Genomic DNA, 20,279 nt, shown 5'->3' with positions numbered 1-20,279 from the left:
CGACTCATAGAAGGATAGGCGACCTATGGGGAGCGCACATGGATGCTGGTAGACAAGACGCGGAAAAGTGGCTGCGTCGGCTTTTGCAAATTATGTGAGTGGAATTAAATAGTTATGTAAAATAAGGTTGCTGTTATCCTAAGCAGCTGAACCACCGAGGCTATGTGAAGTGAACACCGTCGAGGCTTAGGGCAGATCGCGGGGCTCGTAGCGGCGGTTAGTTGCAGCAGCATCGCAACCATGACGCTAGATGGGTTTTTAAACTCATATCTGTGTCTTGCGCTGGTCTGGAACACGCTGCTAGTGAGTCTCGTAATATCTACACACGTGCTGTTGCAACATCTGGTTCACTACAATAACCATCGCCTTCAATCCTATGTCGTGCGCATCGTCGTGTTCATGCCCATCTATGGCGCGCTTACGTTCCTGCTCTACCTGTTGCCCAGTCTGGGTAATATGCTGGAGATGCTACGTAATATATGGGAGGGACTGCTAATACACTCATTCCTCTGCTTGCTCATGGAGTACTGCGGCGGTGAAAACCAGTGCGGGGAGATCATTTCGAGAGACCCGGCAGTGCTGAAGCACTTGTGGCCGCTCAAGGAAATAAAGGCATTCTCATTCAGCGACGACATCCCTCTCAACGTCGGGTTCGTCAAACGATGCCGCATGGGAACGATGCAGTATGCGTTCGTCCGCCCCATTCTCGCAATTCTATCGGTGGTGTTCAGACTCACGGGCATTGACAAGTTCACGATTGTTGCTGCATTCAACTGGATCGCAATCAACGTAAGCGTGGCCGTTGCGCTCTACGCGCTCGCGCTTTTCTACCTCGCCACCAAAAAGCACCCTGGTCTTGCGAAGGCCAATTGTCTCACTAAGTGCGTATCGCTCAAGATGATGGTGGTGTTCACCTTTTACCAGGGATGTATCATATCGTGGTGTACAAGTTTAGAGCGTCAGGTGGCTGAGCAGCTCAACACTGTGCTCGTCCTGCTGGAGTTGCCGTTGTTTGCAATATTGCTGCAGAAGGCGTATTGCGTAGAAGAGTTTATACAGCCGTTGGATCTGGATTTGAATTTGGAGGTGCCGGCAAAACCCAGATCAGAGCAACAGGAGCAGGCGGACGTGGAGAGCCCACAGGTTTCGGAGCCGAAGTGCATTTTTGACGAGAGATTGTTGCAGCTCTGCAGCGCCATAGGCCTAGATGCCGACGACCTCCGCATCGCAGGTACTGCAGAGGGCATGGAGAAAATCGTTTCAAACGCCTCTATGGCCCTCAACATGACGGACCTTTTGAAGGACCTTTATTACAACTGCAGTGATAAGTACCGTCAACACAGCCTGCTTTCGCAGGCAACTGTCAAACCGACGGACACGGAGTCGTCGGACAAGGCGTCGGGGAGTAACCCTAGCGACAACGTCGTTGAAAACTTCGCGGAGTTCGAAAAGGAACAAAACAAGCAAAACATGGAGGAGAAGGCCAACACCCTCGCCAAGCTGCAGTTTCTCTGAGCGTATCGGACAGGATACTGCTTCTGTGGGGATTTCGTGAGTATAGTGTACCTCTTAACCTTGTACAGCACAACTTCGCTGCAACGAAGTGGTGCGCATAATTTCAACTACAGGCTGCAGAGGGCCCCTATCTGAACCCCGATGTGAACAAATAATGTAGTACTACTATAATATCAGTCTTGGTTGTTACATGTTAGATTTTGACGGAGGCTAGATTCTTGTTCTCGATGTTCAGCGACTCCAGCACGCGGTGGTACTCCTCGAGGTTGTTGCGCAAGCATTCCTCCATCGGCCCAAGCAGGTTGACGCAACTTTCACGTTCGAGTTCCACAACGACGCATTTGCCCTCGGCTTTGACAGTGCTGGCGCGAGGGGTCTGAGCTATCAGGGCTATTTCGCCAAAGTAGCCGCCTGGTCAAATATGCATTATCTCAGTCGGACAACGATACCTTCCGCGTACGACTTCACGAGTTTGCCTTGGCAGTATGCGTGAGCCTTTCCCTCCATGATCATGAACAGGCTCGTGCCTGTGGTCCCCTCCACGATGATGTCCTCGTCAACAAACGTCCTTTCCTTCAGCGCATCGGCCAAACGGCAGCGGTCGTACGGGTCAAGCTTGTTAAGCAGCGCGACGCTTCTCAACAGCTTGTCGTATTTCTCGCGTTTCTTGATCACTGCCGCGCGCACGATGTGGTTGAAGGTGGAACGGTCAAGGCTCCAGAGCTTCATGTCCGTTTCCGCCACGACCGAGCACGCCCGGGGAGCGTTGTACCTGAGCAAGTAATGAAAAGCGTCAGAGTCACGATAACTACAGAGCAACTGCGAACAGGATTTGCAGCTTTAATTCATGACGCCGATGAGCTGTATTAAACAACACTGAATAGGAAAGGGAGCGATAACGAACATCACGCTTCATGTAAAAAAACACAAATGGTGCATCTAACATCCGCAGAAGCGCGGCAACTTACATCAGCGCCAACTCGCCGAAACATCCTCCCTCGCTGATTTTACCCAGGGACTGTTCGTTGCCATCAATCTTTTGGTAACCATGAGCAGCTGCGATGCGCTACTTACTGATTTCTTCAGGAACTCAGCGGTGCCCGATTCGACCAAGTACAGCTTGTCGCCAGAGTCGCCTTGAGTGATGATCTTCGTTCCGGCACTGACAGCTCATAAACACACAGCATGACCACCTACGTCACATCATGCGCTTCAAATGCGCCCACCAAAATGTTTATACCCCTGTTATCAACCGAGGAGAACAGGAAACATTTCTGCAAAGACTCCTTGATGCGCTCGGCCTGCTCGCCAGTCTTGCCATGTATCTGCAACGCATTAGCGCGGTAAGGGAGCGGACATACCGGTGCTTCGAAACTGTCAGGATTGTTGAATTGGCCGAAGACCTCCGCGGAGATCGAGAGTCGGTTTCGCGCTCTAGCGAAGCGCGCCGCCTGTACACAGTCAACAGCTAACGAGCTACAATACCTCGGCCATGGCAGTGTCTATCTCGTTGTCGCTCATATTTTTTATGCTCCAAAATACAAATAAAATTAGAACGTGTATATCAGGAAGAGTCGAACTCATCCAAGTCGGGGCCGCCATCCTTATGGGCCTTATAAAAGGTAGTCAGCACCTTGATACGCACACGCATTGCGAATTCGCTCAACAGCACTTCGCGCGTATCGACAGAGTCGCGGAATGTCGGTAGCCTACAGTCGTTGCGTGCAATTTCGTCAAGTGTGAAATCAGGGCGCACGTCGAGGAGGTCGTGTTCCTGCTTGTATCGTTCCAGAACTGTCAGCTTCTTGCGCAAACGGTAGAGTCTGTCCCGTATGATCTTCTTCAACTTATTTGCCGGAATGCTGACCAGCTCTGGCACCAACTGTTGCCGTATGAACTCGAACGCCTCCCGCTCTAGAGACGCGCGACTCTGTCTAACTGGTATTTGGACACCGTCTACGAGCATCTGCGGCATGACTTCGCTCACTTTCTTGAAAATCATTGTCTTCTCACATGGTATCATGCCCTGCGCGTCGCACGGTAGCTCGAGGCGCTGTGAAATCTTCAAGAAGTTGCACAGTTGAAGACGCAGGAAATCGTTGCTCCGCATAGAAAACAGTATATCCGCAGGGTTGTCCCACTGAGATATGCAAATCTTTGCGCACACATAGTCCAGCATTTGAAGCTTATCATCGTATACCACCTCCATTGGGTACAACGGGTTGATGAAGCCACTCCTTGTTATAACATCGCGTGCCCACTCGTAGCATTGTGCCCGCATTAACGCCGGGCTGCCGGTGAACTCGATTCCTAGCAGCGGATCATAGAACTGCTTGGCGTCGTAACCGAATGGGAACTGCTGCCGCGTTCTCCGTAGGGGAGGGAGCAAGTAGTCGTGCGGATCCATGCCTTCTACTACTCCACGCCCTTTGTACATGCACAATGCGTTGTACTGGTATAGCGCATCCAGCCAACGGCCAATGCTCAAACGGTTGCTGGTCCGCATGGTCGAGGATATCTGCCGCTCACGTTCTAGCAATAAAATTTCGAACTTCTCCCGTGCAGGTTGCGGGCAATTTTCCACGGCGGAGTTAAGCATCAGCGCCTCCTTATTTGTCGATAAGAGGGGGAAATGGCAGAACTGGCGAGAGTACGTATCGTCCGTGCTATCCAGGTGCTCTTGCGTCAGCTGCACCAAAAAGCGCTGGTGGCGAGGCATTAAAAGGATGCTACCCTCCAACGCTACCATATCCGTTATACAGGGGAATATAACAGAGTTCATGTTCAGAGTCCTCTTGATGGGATCTTTCCCTTTGCTCGGCGTCACATCAACCACGTACATCACAGCGTCGACCGAGCCACGGGCTACAGATACGTACATCCAACGATTGCCCAGATCGCGTCCCAAGCACGCTGACAATATCTCCTCGCGCCTTCCGACTCCCACGACGTGTGGGAATTTCATTTGAAGTTGGAACGCCACTGACATCGCACCGTCCTCGTCACGAGATACGTGCAGTCGGTAGACGAAAATCGATTCAGTCCCAATGAGAGCTATCATGCTCCCGGTGCGATCGACATCAATTGTGAAAAACCCTTCTTCGGCGTTGTGAACTTCCGTCTGCCCGAGCACATTACATTCCGTATCCATGACATAGAGCTGTGAGTCGGGTGTGTACATGGCGATCAACTGGTAGTCTTCCAAGTAGTCCCGGCTGTTGACCTTGGAAGCGAGGAGCGTTTTTGTGTATCCGCACGCTATAGGCTTATCCGAGTGTATCAGGAACTCCGTTTTGTCGTGCATATACGGCTCCATCGCCCAGTAGGTATGAACTCGATTCATAATATCAAATTCTTCAGTGTCGGTGAGTCGAGCCCTAAAAACCGAGACAACGTAATCTACCGGAGCCGAAAGCTGCTCCACATACGGATACATCTGGTGTACAGAGTGGACGGCGACGTCGCCGCTTGGCCACCGGGAATGAAGCACCATACGAAGGGGGGGGTGCGATGACAGAGACAGTACGCATTCAATCACGACCGTATACGGCACAGCGTCTCCCTGACATGCCTCTACATCTTTTAGGACAGCTTGCTGACAAGCATGGCAAAAGACGTAAGGGCTGACAAATACAGATGGGAGTTCAGAACAGTGGTCCGTCAAGTCAGCCATCACCACGTTGACAGTGAGTATCTTCAGGCTCTCCATATTCACATCATCCCTCAGCTGAGGTCGGAAGTGGCAGAGGAGCTCAACATACTCCGTGTCCATAGAGAAAAGCTTCGCGCCGTCGTCAGGCGACGATATCACCAGCACCGAATCATTACAAACGAAGCTCATCTTGGTTGGGCGGAAAAGACACTTGCTCGATATCGCGCTAGCTATGTGCGGAGGGAGATGTGCGCTTGGCTCCACGACGCCCGCAGAGGGTGTATTCGTGGCGGAATTTTTCATGTAGACAGCGTCATTCAACTTATAACCGTACACGAACTCCTCCACCGGGTTGAAGTACATTGTGTCGTATATCACCACTGCACATGGCACGATTGGGCGTGGCTCTGGCGCCGGCTCCGGGTTGTTATCCCTGATTATGGCGCTCAGACTTGGGGTGCTCATCGCGACCTCCTCCACCAAGCTTCCGAAGGTGTCCATCTGGAGCGAGTGGCGAATGTACTGCTCCACGTTGTACTCCAATTCATGGTGCTGCTCCGTAAGCCTGCGTTGGCGTTGTACCGCCTTGTGGTAATTTGACGTCCTCAAGGCCTTCCCATCTTTGAAGAGCACGTTCACGGAACGTTCCACCGAACGGTACTCCCTGGGGTACGTCGCCATAGCGGCAAGTCTTCCATCTCGGCTGATTGCAAAGGCCGCAACTGGGCGTCCTCGCGGATCCTGGACCTGCCGATGTAGCCGCGTGCACGGAATCCGTGCCGCCAGGCTGCTTATATAGAAATCCATCTTCACCCTCCCTGAACAACGGCTACCCCTGGCAAACAAATCTAGTGGTAGCTAAAGAAACGTCGAACTGTCCGACCATCTCGGAACGCTCGTAAACTGCTTTAAGCTGCGCGCTACTTGACGAGATGTGTGGACGGTGAAAACGTATCTTTTGCGCCACTAATTGAGAGCCTCGCGAAGCACACCGTTAATTCCCCCTTTAAACGGTGCTCAAAGAGCAGTCAAACTCATACTAGCTTTGTGCCCGCGCTACACAGTCCGATTCAGTCTGTAGGTTCCCCATCTCGTGCGAGGCCGCGCGTACGACTCCATACCGCACCTGTTACTCGAAATATCACTGAGCGACTCTGTCGGCTAATTAGATGACGGATTTAGCCGCTCCCCGGTAGCGGCAACACTGCGCGGACTGAAAGCATGGCGAATTCCGCCGTCGAAAGTCCTTGCTTTCCGCGCAACATTCTGCGCAAAACTTGCGCGTATTCTGTGGGCAATTGCCCGAATGGTCCCATAGCGCAGCTGTATTACTTGTCGGCGAAGATTTACCGCTGCGTCAACTATGCGTTTAACACTCTGCAGCCGTCCGATAAATTTATTGAGGGCGAGTACGCAGCTGGTGTGCACCAAAGGGTTTCGGTTTCTTTGGTAAAGTCGGAAGTCGAGGAGATGATAAGGCTGAATAGCGTAGCTGCGCAAGGTTGTCACTATGATGTGAGCTCTACGGCATGTGACGACTCTACCGACGATCATGAATCCGATTCAGGTATTCCAACGCCCAGCTGCGGAATCTCCTTCGATTTTGCTGATGTGGGCGCCGAAGATCGCGGGGATGATTCTGCGTTTGTAACACGGTACGTTGTTATCGTGATCGCTGCACTGAATTGCGTTTCAGGCTCGATGCCGGCGAGGCAAAACTGCCGCCCGATATGGACGAATTCTTAGAGCTCCTCATGGTGTGCGCTAAGGAGGTGGGCCAGCCCGTGTGAATGAGTCTTCGCTACCGCAACGGGCCCCGAATAAGGAAAATTCCTCGCCCCAGGAAAATGTTTCCGAGGTGGTGTGTGTAGAGTACGTTGCGGAGACCTTGACTATGAATGGTCGGAACGAAGACTGGAAAAATGACGCAACGCGAATCTGAGTGCAGTGGGGTGTTGACAACACTCCTGGTTGGGTGTGACCTCGACTCAGACTTCCAGGTGGCTGTGGATAACGCTGACGCGCGATTACGCGAGGAAGCGCTGTATGAAGGGGTCACGCAGCCCGATGACGCCGCTGAAGTCGAGGGCATACTATCGAGGCTTATAGCCGGAAGCAGCCAGTCACTGTCGCACGCAGATGTCGCGCCATGCCACACTTTTAATGCAGCGAATGGGATTCCTAAGCAGGAGGTTGACAAGCTCTGTGACGCCATTCTGGACTACCTGGAATCAGAGGTATCGTCAGTACTCGCTGATGTTGTGCATGGAACGCAGAACTTCGTCGGCGACATGGACGCATTAACCAGGAAGGAATACACATTTTTTAAACTACAGCTCGCAGCGCTGCATGGAACAGCGCCGAGGAACGAAATCTTACATTTACCTTGTCCGCTATGACTGCGGGTCGCCGGCCAAGACTGTTGGGGGCTGTTTTTACAAGCCCCATACACGTCAACAACTGCGAACTTCCTTCCGGAAGCTGTTTTTTACATTGCACTGTAAAATGAAATGCACAGTACATTCAATAATTGTTGCTAATATTACGAACCCGTGACGCTACGCGTAGACCTACGTCCGACAAAATCGGACTTACGCCGTGGCCGAAGACAGGCAACACCATGCTCCGCCCCTGTAAAACGCAGCGTGTGTGTCCCCCAGATTCTCCACAATCATTAATTGACCATACGATAAAGAGACCGGATTAGGCAATAAGCGGGGCGTCGGACAGGTCAATTCCTTGGCATATGGCACACTCGAAGGGCTTGTGTTCAGGCTTCAACGCGCAACCGCACTTGTTGGCGACGTAGCGTGCGGTTTGATCAACCGTGGTCATGTCAAACGGCGTGTACGTTTGCATCTCGAACGAGTCGTCCTGGTTACCAGGGCCTTCTGACTGGACAGCCCCAGTAGCATCCATCGAAGCACGCGAGACACCTGAGTCAAATGCAATATAAACATGTGAGCACTCACCGGAAGCCATTTTACTCATCGATTGTGCATCCTCATACTGCTCGTGGTCCTCCATGTCCCCTCCCATACCGTCTCCCATCATACCCTCCTGTTCAGCTCGTCTTTGAGCTTCCAAGGCCTCCTGCTCTTGCTTCAACCTCTCCTGCTCGGCCATTTCCTCTTCCGCGTACTGCTGCATAAGTTTCGCCTGCTTTTCCTCCTGCATTATGCGCTCAATCTCGGCCTTGCGCGCATCTTCGCGCTCGCGCTGCTCCTTTTCAATGCGAGCGGCTTCCTCTTGCTTGCGCATACGAACTTCCTCTTCATACTCCTTCTGGCGCTGAGCGGCCTTCTTCGAACAGCACAGCGGCATTTTGACAACTGCAAATACTGAGCAATGCAACACGTTGTCTATCAGCCCAAACAGACGTAACAAAAGAATGTAGCATTCACACACAGTCAGTATTACGACACGGCAACGAATGGCAACTCTTTCTAGGAGCTGCTCTTTAGTTAAGCAGAGTGGAAGGATTCACTTCCGCGAACAAGTAATGCTGTGAAGACTCAGCGAAAAAACCGGATATGTCACATACGTTCGCCACAATTTTGTAGCATAAAGACCGGCAAGAAGCTTAAGTTAGCATTTCGAAACGTACCTGTATGGGTCACACGTGCGCAAATGAACTACGAAATATAACTCGGAATAAGGCCCACACGCGTGCGTACGAACGATAGCGCCGTGATATTAATAATTCGAAAATTCGAATACACCAATGGTCCGGCGTTGCGTCAACGTCAGGGCCATCCATCCGACGCCGCCGTGTTCATGGCGCGCACAAGTGCACGATGCCTGAATGCACCGGCCAATAATACGCAATTCTGATTCACTGAACGGTACTTATAGAGGCGTGTGTTGCGTCACCTCACACGTTTCTTGACCCGCTGGTTTTTCAAACTTTCGCCTGTGAAATTTTGTGAAAGCGTACGCAACCTATTGTAGCTCGTTAATACGAACCAAGGGTTCTACGCTGATATATTCGAAAAACAAGCGGCTTTTCGGCAACTGGTTATGCGAAAACCTAGTCTGTCGAAGAATGGTTTGACATATTAGGTCGGTAATACCGTATGCCGTAGCAGCCGAAACGTGACGAACGCTGCTGCGCGGCACTATTTGCAAACAATCGTGATTAATTCCACGTTTCCATTGCAAACGCACTGTTATTAAGCGCCACTCCTACGGCTGAAACGTAGTTCTGAGTACAAACCGACATGGCGAACTCGCACAACTCCCTGAAAGCGGTAGACAAAAACCACGCTCTCTCATAGCGCAATAAATCGCGAAAGTCAAACTCCTCCAACGTAGAGGATAAATGTTAACAAGTAGCCGCTCGAATCGTGCTTGTGACACGTACGAGAGGTACATTTCAATATGCGTGTCGGAAAGCTAGCGTGGTGAGCAGGGAAAATACATATTACACTAGCACCATGAATGTGCCAACGGGGCGCCTGTGTGCCAAAAGAACGCACATAGGAGGGCAAATCGCCAGTTGTACACGCCAGGGGTCCAGAGACAGTCATTAAACAATGCGCACCAGATGAAAGCAGTCACCGCAACATTACGCGACCCTTAAAATAACCCACAATACGCACTGAGTTACAAACGGGACAGAACGTTCGTGCTGGTGTTATCGAGTTGCGAAATACAAGTAAACACTCAACTTTCCGGCGAACACGGGACGCAAGGCGGCTCATTACAACAACATAGACACGAAACGAGGTAAAGTATAATAATAGAGCGCCGGAATCGCTCATTTAACGTTGGGGCGCCTAAGCTCTGGCGGCGAGGCACTTATGGCGTACACGAGAGATGTGTGCCGTGACGAGGAGACAGAATACCCAACAGACCGTGATCCCAAACTGTATTTGGATTTGACTAACACACACCATCATGCGAGGCGTAATTAGACGACGCCGATCATGTTCACGTGCGTTTGCTCATTATAGGGCTACACTATTAAGGGCCCCATGCCCGGTCGGGGTACCCTAGTTACAATACATTTTTTACCGTAGAAATATAGCGCATCCAAAGTGGCGTTATATTTCTATGCAATTCTTTTCGCAAAGCGTCAGAGGGCAAAGATCCCTCTAAAAACACCGCAAAAGACCTGTGTGTCTTCGATTGACTGGCGCCACACAAGCGCTTTATGGACCGGAACATCTCCCAACGGATAACGATGGATCACATTGGACCCATTGCGCAGGAGGGTTCCCCTTGCGACATTTCTATGTCAGAAACTTTAGTGGGTTATTGCTCGCCGGAGGAACAGGGCTATTACGTGCCCGGTGGGATGGCCCAAAACCCAGTGGGATGCTACTATGATGAGGGGTTCGTCCCAGCCGGGGCGGATTACATGAGCACTACGTACTATCAGAACGGACCTGAAGACCTCTCTAAAACGGTAGCACCCCCTATGTATGTCTATTCCGAGCCGCCCATTGCACCGATGGCGGGATATAGTAGCCCGTACATGTATGGGCCGATGGATCTAACCTTTTTCCCAAGTGGAGACCCGGTATTCTATGGCATGCCATGTTCAACGATGGCTCACATGGTCGGCGCGGCTAAGGCCGAAATCGACGACGACGCTCGTACCTTCGCTGAATGCAGCACGGCGGCCACAACACCGCACCTTAGGTCCTCCGTGAACCCAGAGATGGTCGACGACGGCTTTGACTTGGCGTATTCTCCTGAATACGAGAGTCTGCCGATGCCAGCTGTGGATTCGAGATTCAGCACCGGTGTTGCGCCTGATGGAAACTATTACAAGAGCGTTGTGAACTTCGAGGATGCATTCTCGCCGTGCAGATACACGGATGCGATGGCCAACGATGCGGTAGTCGTCGAAATTGCCAACGAAATAGCGGCAAACGTGCAATATCTTCCTGATAAGGAGTCCAGCGGGAAGTACTCGTTAGACAAAAACCACCCAATACACTGTGTGTGGCGCGATCTCAACCGTGGTCATTGCAGCTGGAGGTGCAGATGGTGGGAGAACGGAAAGCGCCTCAGCAAGAACTTCAACGTAAAGCGATTCGGAGAATGGGAGGCCATGTGGATGGCCATAGCCATGAAAATAAGGAACTCGACGCCTGTGGAGCGATTCCAACTCCTAAAAGAACAACGAGAGGCTGTGCGAAACTATTGTGAGCTGGCAAGCCAGCACGCAGGCAGCACGGTCACGGAGGATAACTACATGGACGCTGCGGTCGCCGCAGTGCCACCCATGGGTTTATCGCCGCGTAAGAAGAGGCAACCAGCCAACAGCGCAAAATGTGCACAAAAGGCGAACTGGGCGCGCATTGCCTGGACTTACGTCATGGTATCAGACCGGCGTCCAAGCGAGGTCAGCGTCGTTTGCAGACTTTGTGCGAAGACCACTAAATGCTCGCGAAGCAGGAACCTGCAGCAAGCGCACATCATGCACCTTATTCGTATGCACAAGAACCCGTGGAAGAAATACCTCGACGTGGAGGGACTCACTAAGATGTGCAGCTCTGCCCTGGATGCATTGTACAAACAACAAGGGTTCACGGAGGACAGCGAATGGAAGCTCAGACCCGGTATAGTTCCCCCGGAGCCTGACTTCGAGGATATGTCCATGCATTACAACGGCTTTGATGACGAGTGAATCATCTTAACGCATCCGGCTCCAGCACCATTCGCGATGTATCGGTTCGTGGGAACCGCTGCGACTATGTACATTACCACGTTAATATTTGACCGCTTTATCTGCTTTTAGCACTGTGTTTTCACCGCGTCGTTAGTGTAACGCTCTACTTAAGGCGCTTTGCGCGGCGTTCCGCTCTACGTCGGGCTTCCCACTCGTGGTCGTCCTTCTTGGCGGCCTTAAGGCGTTCCGAGAGGCTCTTTATGTAGGTCTCCTTCTCCCTCAGCATGTCGTCGAGCGCGGGCGGCGCCGCTTCGTATCGCGTGCCCTCTTCCTCATCGGAGTCCGCGTCAAACATGGTGTGTTTTTGCCCCGACTGGCGTATCGTCTCCACGCCCCGGATCTTTGCCACACCGTGACGGTTCAAACGTAGCTTCTTGCGTGTTGACGCAAGAGCAGATTTCAAGCGAATATCCTCGCGGTCCTCGGCGGCTCTTCGTTCCTCGTACAACCGAAGGTCCTCCTCCACTCGTTCATCGCTGCCCCTCTTCAACAGCTCGCCTGTATTGTCTGCGGCATCGCTGCCACTGCCGCTCTGTCCGTCTGATCCTGCCACGGGTGACCCATCTTCCGATAGCTCATCCACGTCAGATCCGTCTGAATCCACGGGCGAATCATCGCCGGATGATTCATTACTGCCTGCTTCGCTGGTGTCAGAGTCAGAGTCTGTCTCCGATGGCGCAGCCTTGTGCTGCGCGACTTTTTGACTTGAACGGTTCACATCAGCACGAGGTCCGCTTGAAGAAGCCGGCTCGCTAGAAACGTGGCCATCGCCCGCCGACAGTCGTTCTTTCGCAGCATTCTCGCGTTTTTTGGCACGGATTTTTTCCTTCAACTTAGACAGCTTGCTCACCTTTTCGGTGGGGGAGTCATCCTCAACTTCTATGTGAGGCGCCGTGGGCAAACCGGAAGCAAGCGCCATCTGCTTAACCGCCTCAACCAAAGCGTGGCCTGACAGCGTGACGGATTTGCGCGTGGTCAGATAGCGCATGTACGCAGTTACCGCGCGCTGCGCGGCCTCCTTGAGCCAGGCTTCCTTCGCCAGCATAGACTGCAGCTTCTGCAGTACGTAGTTCTCCTTTCGTAGCAAAAATGGCCACAGCAGCTTGGTGAAATTGTGCAGTTTCACGCCGGCCGCCTTCAACTCGTCCACCAACGGGGTCTCATTTTCGCAGAATATCGTAAAGGCGCATCCGAAACTGCGCGTCCCTTCCACCGTCAGGCGACCAGTGCGGCCAACTCGGTGAGTGTACGTGGATACCGAATCGGGAATGTCAAGCTGCACTACGTAGTCCACTGCCGGGAAGTCAACCCCGCGAGCGCCCACGTCGGTGGTGAAGATGCAACCGTAGTTTTGTTTCGCGGCGAAACGGGTGAATTGTTCGTTGCGTTTCAGCTGGCTCTGCTTGCCGTGCCATTCGGTCATAGGGACCGCGGGGATCAAACGCTTGAAGGTCTCGTAGACGAAGCGCACCTGCTTACACGTAGCCAAAAAGACAATGAAGCGCTTTTGTTGATGCTTGCTCAGCAAATGGAACAGCGCGGGCAGCTTGAGGCTCATTGGCACCACGATGTAGTCTTGGCGCAACTTCGATGCCGACAACAGCGCCGCGTCGGACCCCAAACAGACGTACTCATACTCCTTGCCGCGCAGCAGATAATCGCAGAGGTCCTGCAGTGACGACCTGATTGTTGCGGAGAATAGCAGAATCTGAGTGGAGGGTGGCAGGTAGCTCACGATGTCCAGGATGTCGTTTCGAAATCCGCTGTCCAGTAGGCGGTCCGCTTCGTCGAGCACAAGCAGCTTTACGTTCGAAGTATAGCTGAGCGCATCGTTGGACAACAGCGAGAGCACGCGCCCAGGAGTGCCCGTGAGGATCTGCAGGCGTCTGGCATTGCTTTTATCGTACTTGTCTCGTATTCCCCCGATGCAGCAGCCCGACTTGAGCCCAAGCGGCCTGGCGAGGTCGTTCATCTGAATAGCGCTTTGGGTAGCAAGTTCGCGTGTTGAAGCCAGGCAAATGCAGCCCAACATGCTAACGTCCGATGGGAAATTGCCGTTGTAGCCATCGTCAAACAGCAGCTTCACCGCTGGTAGCAGGAAGCACAGCGTTTTACCGGAACCCGTGGGCGACTGTATGATCAGATTCTTACCAGCCAGCGCTAGCGGCAACACTCGGCTCTGCACATGGGTCAGATACGTGTACCCTTTGTCTTTCAGGACCTTCTTGGCGCGATAGTCAATGTCTAGGTCTTCGAAAGTCTCGGACGTGAGCTCAACTTCATCCTCAGCAGGTTTGCGATTTTCCATTGTTACGTATCATAGCAGGAAATACATGGTAACTACTTGTATCAAAATAACATGCGATAATGGACACTAACTGTCCGCCGCCGCAGCAGTACGGCCGACTACACGGGCCGCCACAACTAACGTTAGGTAAGGTTATGCTTCAAAGGAAGGCACCGGCTGTCTAATACTATCTAGAAGTTGTACGAATTATATGAGTGGCGAATGGCAGAGGGCCGAAATGGATGCCAGAGTGATCGGCAGACGCTCCAGGGCAAGCGAGAGATACGCGAATAGCGACTCTGAAATAAAAGCGTCGCGCTCATCGACCAGTGTTAGTACGCGTCTAACACGCAGAATAACCACATGTGTGTAAGCAATGCTGACGCCAAATTCACACCTCGTGTTGGTCACGGAAACAGTCGCTCACCAATCTTGCCTACACAGATTTAGACACAGGACCATCGGCGCTATATACAAAGCTTTAAAATGTTACATATGGTACGTCCATAATACATGGCCGATTGTTTGGGTGAAATCCACAAATGGATGTCAGTCACACACATCCCTCCCACTGCGCCGCAGAATGCCCGTAACACGATCGCGGATTCGACACGGGAGCCCCTGGAAACCGCATAAACCAATAACCCTATCAGAATTCGCGATTCGTTCCATCGCAGTGGCGTTATACGGCTTGGAGGTGGCCTGCCGATCCAAATGGAGCTGGCGCCATGACGGAGCAACATCCTTCAACGCTTCCGCCGCCGAATGCCGAGCGGGCAAAAGGCGACGCGAGCGATGAATACGCCGCCGATGACACGGTATCTAACACCGGACAGAATGTGCAATCGGAGCCAAAGGCTCCACTTGACGAAGAGACACAACTAGCTCTGGATGAAGTGGAATCTGAAATATCGCAACTGCTGGCAACTGGCATACAGGTTAGTGCGTGTTGGTCTAGTGACACAAGCGGTTGCAGGACACCAGTGTCTTGGGTCGCCACGACGAATGTGAAGCCGTCTGGCAGCGCATACGACAGCAGCACGGTGAACTACGTTCAACGGTAGACAACGAGCTCGGAATCGACCCTCAGCTTAGAGATGTCGTACGCGCGTTCGCAGAAGGATCCGTCTTACCCATCAGTGGTCTCATCACCCAGTTGCGCGAACACATCGCAGCCCACTGCAAAGTTGCCAACCAAGATATTGGCAGCACCCAGCTCGACACGGTTGTGCCTCTACTTGTCACCCGAAAGAATCTAGGGGAGGCCTTCGATGGTGACAATGAAATGGACAGGCTGGAGTCAGTTCGGGCCGAGTGTATGTGGGTCTGGGAATCGCCCTCCGTTGACGTGTTCCCGGACACTATCCAGGAGCGCGTCAATGCGGCTCGAGAGGCTCGCAACTTGATTTCTAGGCGCTACATCACCCTCGTGAAGGTGCGAGATGCCATTAATAGCGGTGACACGGCAGCCCGGAATGCGGCTAATGAGGAACTGGGTGCCATCTACAAGAAAATGCTACTCGAAAGGGAAAAGCGGGAGCGATTGGAAGCCGTGAATAAGACGAAGAAAGTCAAGAAGCATGAAAGCTCGCCACCGCAGGCCAAGGTTTCGCAGGCGAAGGATTCAAAGGCTGCGCCGAACACAAAGCACGAGAAAGCCACGGCCAAGGCGACTGCGAAGCCTCACGCGGCATCGTCAAAACAACCCAACATGCTCCTCAACTGGCTGAAATCATCGTCCACAACACCGGCTGCGTCCTCTATCGGCGACGATAACGCAGGTAATGCGCCCTCGACCGCTCGCAGCAGCCCCCCAGCAACCAAAGCCCCTACGAGCAGCAGCGGCACCGGGCCATCTTTACAACCAACGGAGGTAAATGCGGATGATTATGAGGACATGGGTGCCTCCGAGGTGCAAATGGTGGAGATTGCCAAGCTTATGGAAGCGCTTCCCCGGAATCGACGCCAGCAAAGCAGCCCCAATGCATCAGCACATGGCGTCAGTTGCGACACCGCAGAACGTGTCTCTACAGCGGATGATGGCGACGGCAGCTCCCCGGATTTTGACGAGTTCAAGAAGATGTGCGAAGACCACCGAAATGCATGGATGAGGTACTTTACGTACGTGAACACCAATCGCAAATTCTATGTTGAGGCGTCAACCAACACAGCGTCGACGGACGAAGGCGCCGCTGAGCCAGTTTCAGCGCGTGAAAGTGGCTCAAAAGGTTTTGTGGTCGATGACCTAGTTAACAATATCCGTGACACCATCTACGGCGACAAGGCCCTTAAGCAGGAGAGGTCTGCCCGGCTCTTCTACATGTCGGACAACGAATGGAAGCGGCCGTCCATGAGGTTGCTAATCTCCAGAAGTTCGCAGATCGTCAAACCCACCGAGCCGTTGGCAATCGAGCCCGCCATGGACTACTACGGCGACAGCGACGAAGAGTGGTTCGAGCAGTACGATGTGGACGACGTCGAAGAAAGCGGGAGCGAAGAGGAAGACGATGACGAAGACGAGAACGACTGGATAGTTCAGGACAACCCTCAGCAGGAGTTGCAGAAGCACACGCTCAATTTGTGCGAGGTGGTGAAGGTCTACTGCGTTAACAAAAACTGGCACTGGATCGTTGATGGCGTTCCTCAGAACAACGACGAATGTTGCAGCATCGAGGAGGCCAAGAAGAACGGCATGGACATCGCCCCGTGCGACTACGGCTTTGGTTACGAGGGCTACACCCAGAACCCGATTTCTGAGTTCGTCAGCAACATGCGTGGACACCAAATCATCATGACCAAGGAGGACGTGCAGGAGTTCCTGAAGCTCTGTCACGGGAAACACACCAAAAAGGAGGTGCTCATAAGCGAGTTCAAGAACAAGAAGCCCTTCTGCTCAACTGTCGAGCTGAGAGAGAAATTCAAGAAGTACATATGCCGCATGAAGGTCGACCACACCCCCCAGCGGTGGCTGGTAACGACGGAGGCAGCCATCCTTTTCGGCATTCGGCACGAATTGGATGCAATTCTGGCGGCGGCTATGGAACAGGTATTGGAAGAAGCGTGAGGCGGGTCTGGTAAACAAGATCGTGATTGATTTCCCCTGTATAACTGGCAATGAGCGGAGCGTACCAGCCAGAAATTGTGCCAGGTTACACACACTGAACCTATTGCCTGCTCCATTGCAATAACAATTACGATGATGGTTGTCACTGAGTGTATGTTGCTCTATGGCTGCGTATTAGCGATGTGGCGGCGCCAAAGCTTAGCTTGATGTTGTGTAATAGCAGCCCCCGATTTAATACCAGAATCCTCACACATTAGCTAATTTTACCCTTACACTGTGTGTATGGCTTTGTTGGTCGTACTACAATGCCAAAAGCCGGCAAGACACGTCCCTATTGACGATTGCAATTGGCCGATCGACCGGCAGCTGCACGGATGCTTCGGACAAGAAAGACAGCCACTAAGATGGTAGCAGGTTCACTTTGATGGCAGCATATGTAGCTACCGGTCGCTGCGGCGCTGAAGAAGAGCTTCAAGCAATGTGTAGGTGGAAGGGCGACAATGGCCGCGGAACTGCAGAATCGCTTCGCTTGCGCGCAGGTAGAAAATAACTACAGCGAGTTCTTCGGCACCTTATCGTCGGCGCTGCTTCCGTTATCTGTGTCTGATGACGTTAAGGAACACGGCGGAGTCTGTGATAGCTCCTCCCGTGCAGCTTACTGCATCACGCTAGACGAGCTTGCAGCGTTCGATCCCGCCACTTACGTGGATGACCAGCTGCCTACTATACCGTTCCGGCACAGGCAGTCGGTTCACCGGTACCGAATTGGCAATGTGAGCGCCATAACAAGCGATGCGCCTGGCAATGGACGTGGCGTGGGCCACTCGGATGCGGCCGCAGCAAGGGAGGAGGACCAGGATGAGAACTATTTCGGTTATGCCGCCGACGACAACGTCGTTAAAGAGCGCTACAAGTATATCCTGCCGAGGAATGAGGAATCGCCCCCCGTGCCTGAACCTGTCAGCGGCGACCAATGCGGCGCATGGTCTGGTCGCTTCGAGTGGACGGATATCGTACATCGCATAAACAAGGAAGTCTTCGGAAATGCCTCTTTCCGCCCCAAGCAGCTGGAGGTCATAAACTGCATACTCAGCGGCCGCGACACCTTCGTGGTTATACCCACCGGAGGCGGTAAGTCCCTTTGTTTCCAGCTGCCGGTGGTTTATGATGGCACCGTGGGGCGAAATGGAGTCACTGTGGTTGTTATGCCGCTGGTGTCGCTCGTACATGACCAAATGAAGAGGTTGCATGCGCTCGGAATTCCATGCCATGCGCTGGTCGGTGAGATGAGCCGCTTGGACAGAGAAAACGTGCTTGGCGACATGAGATCGGACATAGACACTTCGTACATGCTCTTCGTCACACCGGAGCGCATCACGAGCTCAAAGGTGCTGTTGAACGCCTTCCGGGATCTGGAACAACGGGGCAGGCTTTCACGCTTCGTGCTCGACGAGGCGCACTGCGTTAGCGAGTGGGGTAACGATTTCAGGCCTGATTACAAGGAAATGGGGCTGCTGAAACACGAGTTCCCGCACGTGCCTGTATGCGCCTTCACCGCCACCGCCACCCCGCAGGTTATCAATGACGTGTGCGCGGAACTACGGCTCAGGTCGCCCACCATATTCAAGTCCAGCTTCAACCGACCCAACCTCCGCTACGAGGTCATGCCGAAGGACAGGAACACCAACAAGGCCATTGAGAAACTTGTGGAGGTGATAAAGGAGCGGTTCGCCGGGAGCTGCGGTATTATATACTGCCTCAGCTGCAACGAGGTTGAAAGGGTGACGCAGGCGGTTTCAAAGCACGTGAGGGCCGCTCCATACCATGCGCAGATGCAGATGCATATGAGGACAGGGTACTACAGGGAGTGGATATCGGGGTCCGTCGACGTCATGGTGGCCACGCTGGCGTTCGGTATGGGCATAGACAAGGCGGATGTGCGGTTCGTCATCCACTTCTCCATGCCGAAGTCCATAGAGAACTACTTCCAGGAGTCAGGGCGTGCTGGCAGGGATGGCCAGGTGGCGTGCTGCCTCATCTTCTACCAGTTCCATGACGCTCAGAGGCTGCTCACGCTGGGTCTGGGGTCGGATGCGAACAGTAAGAGCGACAAGGAACAAGTTAACAGGAAGAACATCCTTAGCGTGCTGGCGTATTGTGAGAGCGGCTTCTTGTGTCGGCGCAAGGTGCTGCTGGAATATTTGGGGGAAACGCTCAGGGACGCCTGCGACGTACCGTGTGACACGTGCTCGTCCAACCAGGAGGTGAAGTTCGTAGCGCGAAATTGCCAAAAGGAGGTCATATTCATATGCAATGGGCTCATAACCCAGGGAAAGCAGTACGAACGGTCGAACGACGCCTACACGCTCGTCAGCCTGCACAAGCTTCTCACGCAGCGCAACGCGGGGGACCACCCGCTCTCGGGATATCTGAGGAGAATGGGGTTCACTAACGACGCGGCGATGACGCTGCTCAAGCGCATGATCATACACCAGATCTTGATAGAGAGGGTGGCGCGCATCGCGCAGCAGAGCTACACCTCGTTTTACCTGCGGGTGAACCCCCAATATCGCACGTACCTCCACCACATGGGCGCCCTGAGGTTCCCCATCGAAACAAACAGCAACAAAAGGGCGCCCAAGCAAGCGGCTGCGTCGTCGAACAAGCTGCCAACCAACTTAAAGAAGGCCGCTGCATCACCGAAAGCGCCGCGAACGCAGAAGGAGAAAGCAGAACGCAAGCCGAGAGAACCTAAGAAAAAGGAGACGGCGGAGAAGAAGCCTCGAGAACCGAAGAAGGCCGGCGCAGCCGTGAGGAAGCCTAGGGAACCGAAGATGAAGGACGCTGCAGAAAAGAAAACCAGGGTGCGGAAAACCGCGGCGGAAGGGAAGCTGACAGACAAAACGCCATCTGCACGCGCCAAAGCTGCTACTGAGCCAGAGGCGGATATCTTTTAGGACTCTAACTCAAAAACTGGCACTTAAAGTGGCGCTGTAAGTAGTGCGTGATCAACCACACGTAAATACCACGTGCAATAATGCAAACTTAGCGACAGTTAAATCAGGCCACCTGGGCACCG

The 20,279-nt window shown here is 53.0% G+C and overlaps 10 protein-coding genes across 10 annotated transcripts; 6 read left to right on the top strand and 4 right to left on the bottom strand.

Annotated features, from left to right (window-relative positions):
* Window positions 1-240: 240 nt before the first annotated feature.
* BBBOND_0104880 (hypothetical protein, conserved) lies at window positions 241-1,515 on the top strand (the record flags this gene model as incomplete). The annotated part of the gene is made up of 1 exon (XM_012910911.1): window positions 241-1,515. The coding sequence occupies one exon, from the start codon at window positions 241-243 to the stop codon at window positions 1,513-1,515; it is 1,275 nt and encodes a 424-aa protein (XP_012766365.1).
* Window positions 1,516-1,708: 193 nt separating this feature from the next.
* Window positions 1,709-3,036, bottom strand: BBBOND_0104870 (cAMP-dependent protein kinase regulatory subunit , putative; the record flags this gene model as incomplete). Its single annotated transcript, XM_012910910.1, has 7 exons — window positions 1,709-1,926; window positions 1,965-2,287; window positions 2,484-2,551; window positions 2,590-2,677; window positions 2,713-2,840; window positions 2,877-2,966; window positions 3,001-3,036. 7 exons carry the CDS (start codon window positions 3,034-3,036, stop codon window positions 1,709-1,711), a joined length of 951 nt encoding a protein of 316 aa, XP_012766364.1.
* Window positions 3,037-3,079: 43 nt separating this feature from the next.
* BBBOND_0104860 (hypothetical protein, conserved) lies at window positions 3,080-5,974 on the bottom strand (the record flags this gene model as incomplete). Its single annotated transcript, XM_012910909.1, has 1 exon — window positions 3,080-5,974. The coding sequence occupies one exon, from the start codon at window positions 5,972-5,974 to the stop codon at window positions 3,080-3,082; it is 2,895 nt and encodes a 964-aa protein (XP_012766363.1).
* A 414-nt stretch (window positions 5,975-6,388) lies between these two features.
* BBBOND_0104850 (hypothetical protein, conserved) lies at window positions 6,389-6,957 on the top strand (the record flags this gene model as incomplete). Its single annotated transcript, XM_012910908.1, has 2 exons — window positions 6,389-6,822; window positions 6,864-6,957. 2 exons carry the CDS (start codon window positions 6,389-6,391, stop codon window positions 6,955-6,957), a joined length of 528 nt encoding a protein of 175 aa, XP_012766362.1.
* Window positions 6,958-7,089: 132 nt separating this feature from the next.
* Window positions 7,090-7,566, top strand: BBBOND_0104840 (hypothetical protein; the record flags this gene model as incomplete). Its single annotated transcript, XM_012910907.1, has 1 exon — window positions 7,090-7,566. The coding sequence occupies one exon, from the start codon at window positions 7,090-7,092 to the stop codon at window positions 7,564-7,566; it is 477 nt and encodes a 158-aa protein (XP_012766361.1).
* A 304-nt stretch (window positions 7,567-7,870) lies between these two features.
* Window positions 7,871-8,491, bottom strand: BBBOND_0104830 (gliding-associated protein 45, putative; the record flags this gene model as incomplete). Its single annotated transcript, XM_012910906.1, has 2 exons — window positions 7,871-8,103; window positions 8,140-8,491. 2 exons carry the CDS (start codon window positions 8,489-8,491, stop codon window positions 7,871-7,873), a joined length of 585 nt encoding a protein of 194 aa, XP_012766360.1.
* A 1,861-nt stretch (window positions 8,492-10,352) lies between these two features.
* On the top strand, window positions 10,353-11,807 carry BBBOND_0104820 (hypothetical protein, conserved; the record flags this gene model as incomplete). Its single annotated transcript, XM_012910905.1, has 1 exon — window positions 10,353-11,807. One exon carries the CDS (start codon window positions 10,353-10,355, stop codon window positions 11,805-11,807), a length of 1,455 nt encoding a protein of 484 aa, XP_012766359.1.
* Window positions 11,808-11,952: 145 nt separating this feature from the next.
* On the bottom strand, window positions 11,953-14,157 carry BBBOND_0104810 (DEAD/DEAH box helicase family protein, putative; the record flags this gene model as incomplete). Its single annotated transcript, XM_012910904.1, has 1 exon — window positions 11,953-14,157. The coding sequence occupies one exon, from the start codon at window positions 14,155-14,157 to the stop codon at window positions 11,953-11,955; it is 2,205 nt and encodes a 734-aa protein (XP_012766358.1).
* A 707-nt stretch (window positions 14,158-14,864) lies between these two features.
* BBBOND_0104800 (hypothetical protein, conserved) lies at window positions 14,865-17,200 on the top strand (the record flags this gene model as incomplete). The annotated part of the gene is made up of 2 exons (XM_012910903.1): window positions 14,865-15,074; window positions 15,113-17,200. The coding sequence occupies 2 exons, from the start codon at window positions 14,865-14,867 to the stop codon at window positions 17,198-17,200; spliced, it is 2,298 nt and encodes a 765-aa protein (XP_012766357.1).
* Window positions 17,201-17,700: 500 nt separating this feature from the next.
* On the top strand, window positions 17,701-20,157 carry BBBOND_0104790 (ATP-dependent DNA helicase, RecQ family protein, putative; the record flags this gene model as incomplete). Its single annotated transcript, XM_012910902.1, has 1 exon — window positions 17,701-20,157. The coding sequence occupies one exon, from the start codon at window positions 17,701-17,703 to the stop codon at window positions 20,155-20,157; it is 2,457 nt and encodes an 818-aa protein (XP_012766356.1).
* Window positions 20,158-20,279: the final 122 nt, after the last annotated feature.

This window comes from Babesia bigemina (assembly GCF_000981445.1).
Source record: "Babesia bigemina genome assembly Bbig001, chromosome : I".
NCBI classification, from domain to species: domain Eukaryota; phylum Apicomplexa; class Aconoidasida; order Piroplasmida; family Babesiidae; genus Babesia; species Babesia bigemina.
Note: the sequence above shows the minus strand (reverse complement) of the source record. Positions and strands in the feature narration are given on the sequence as shown.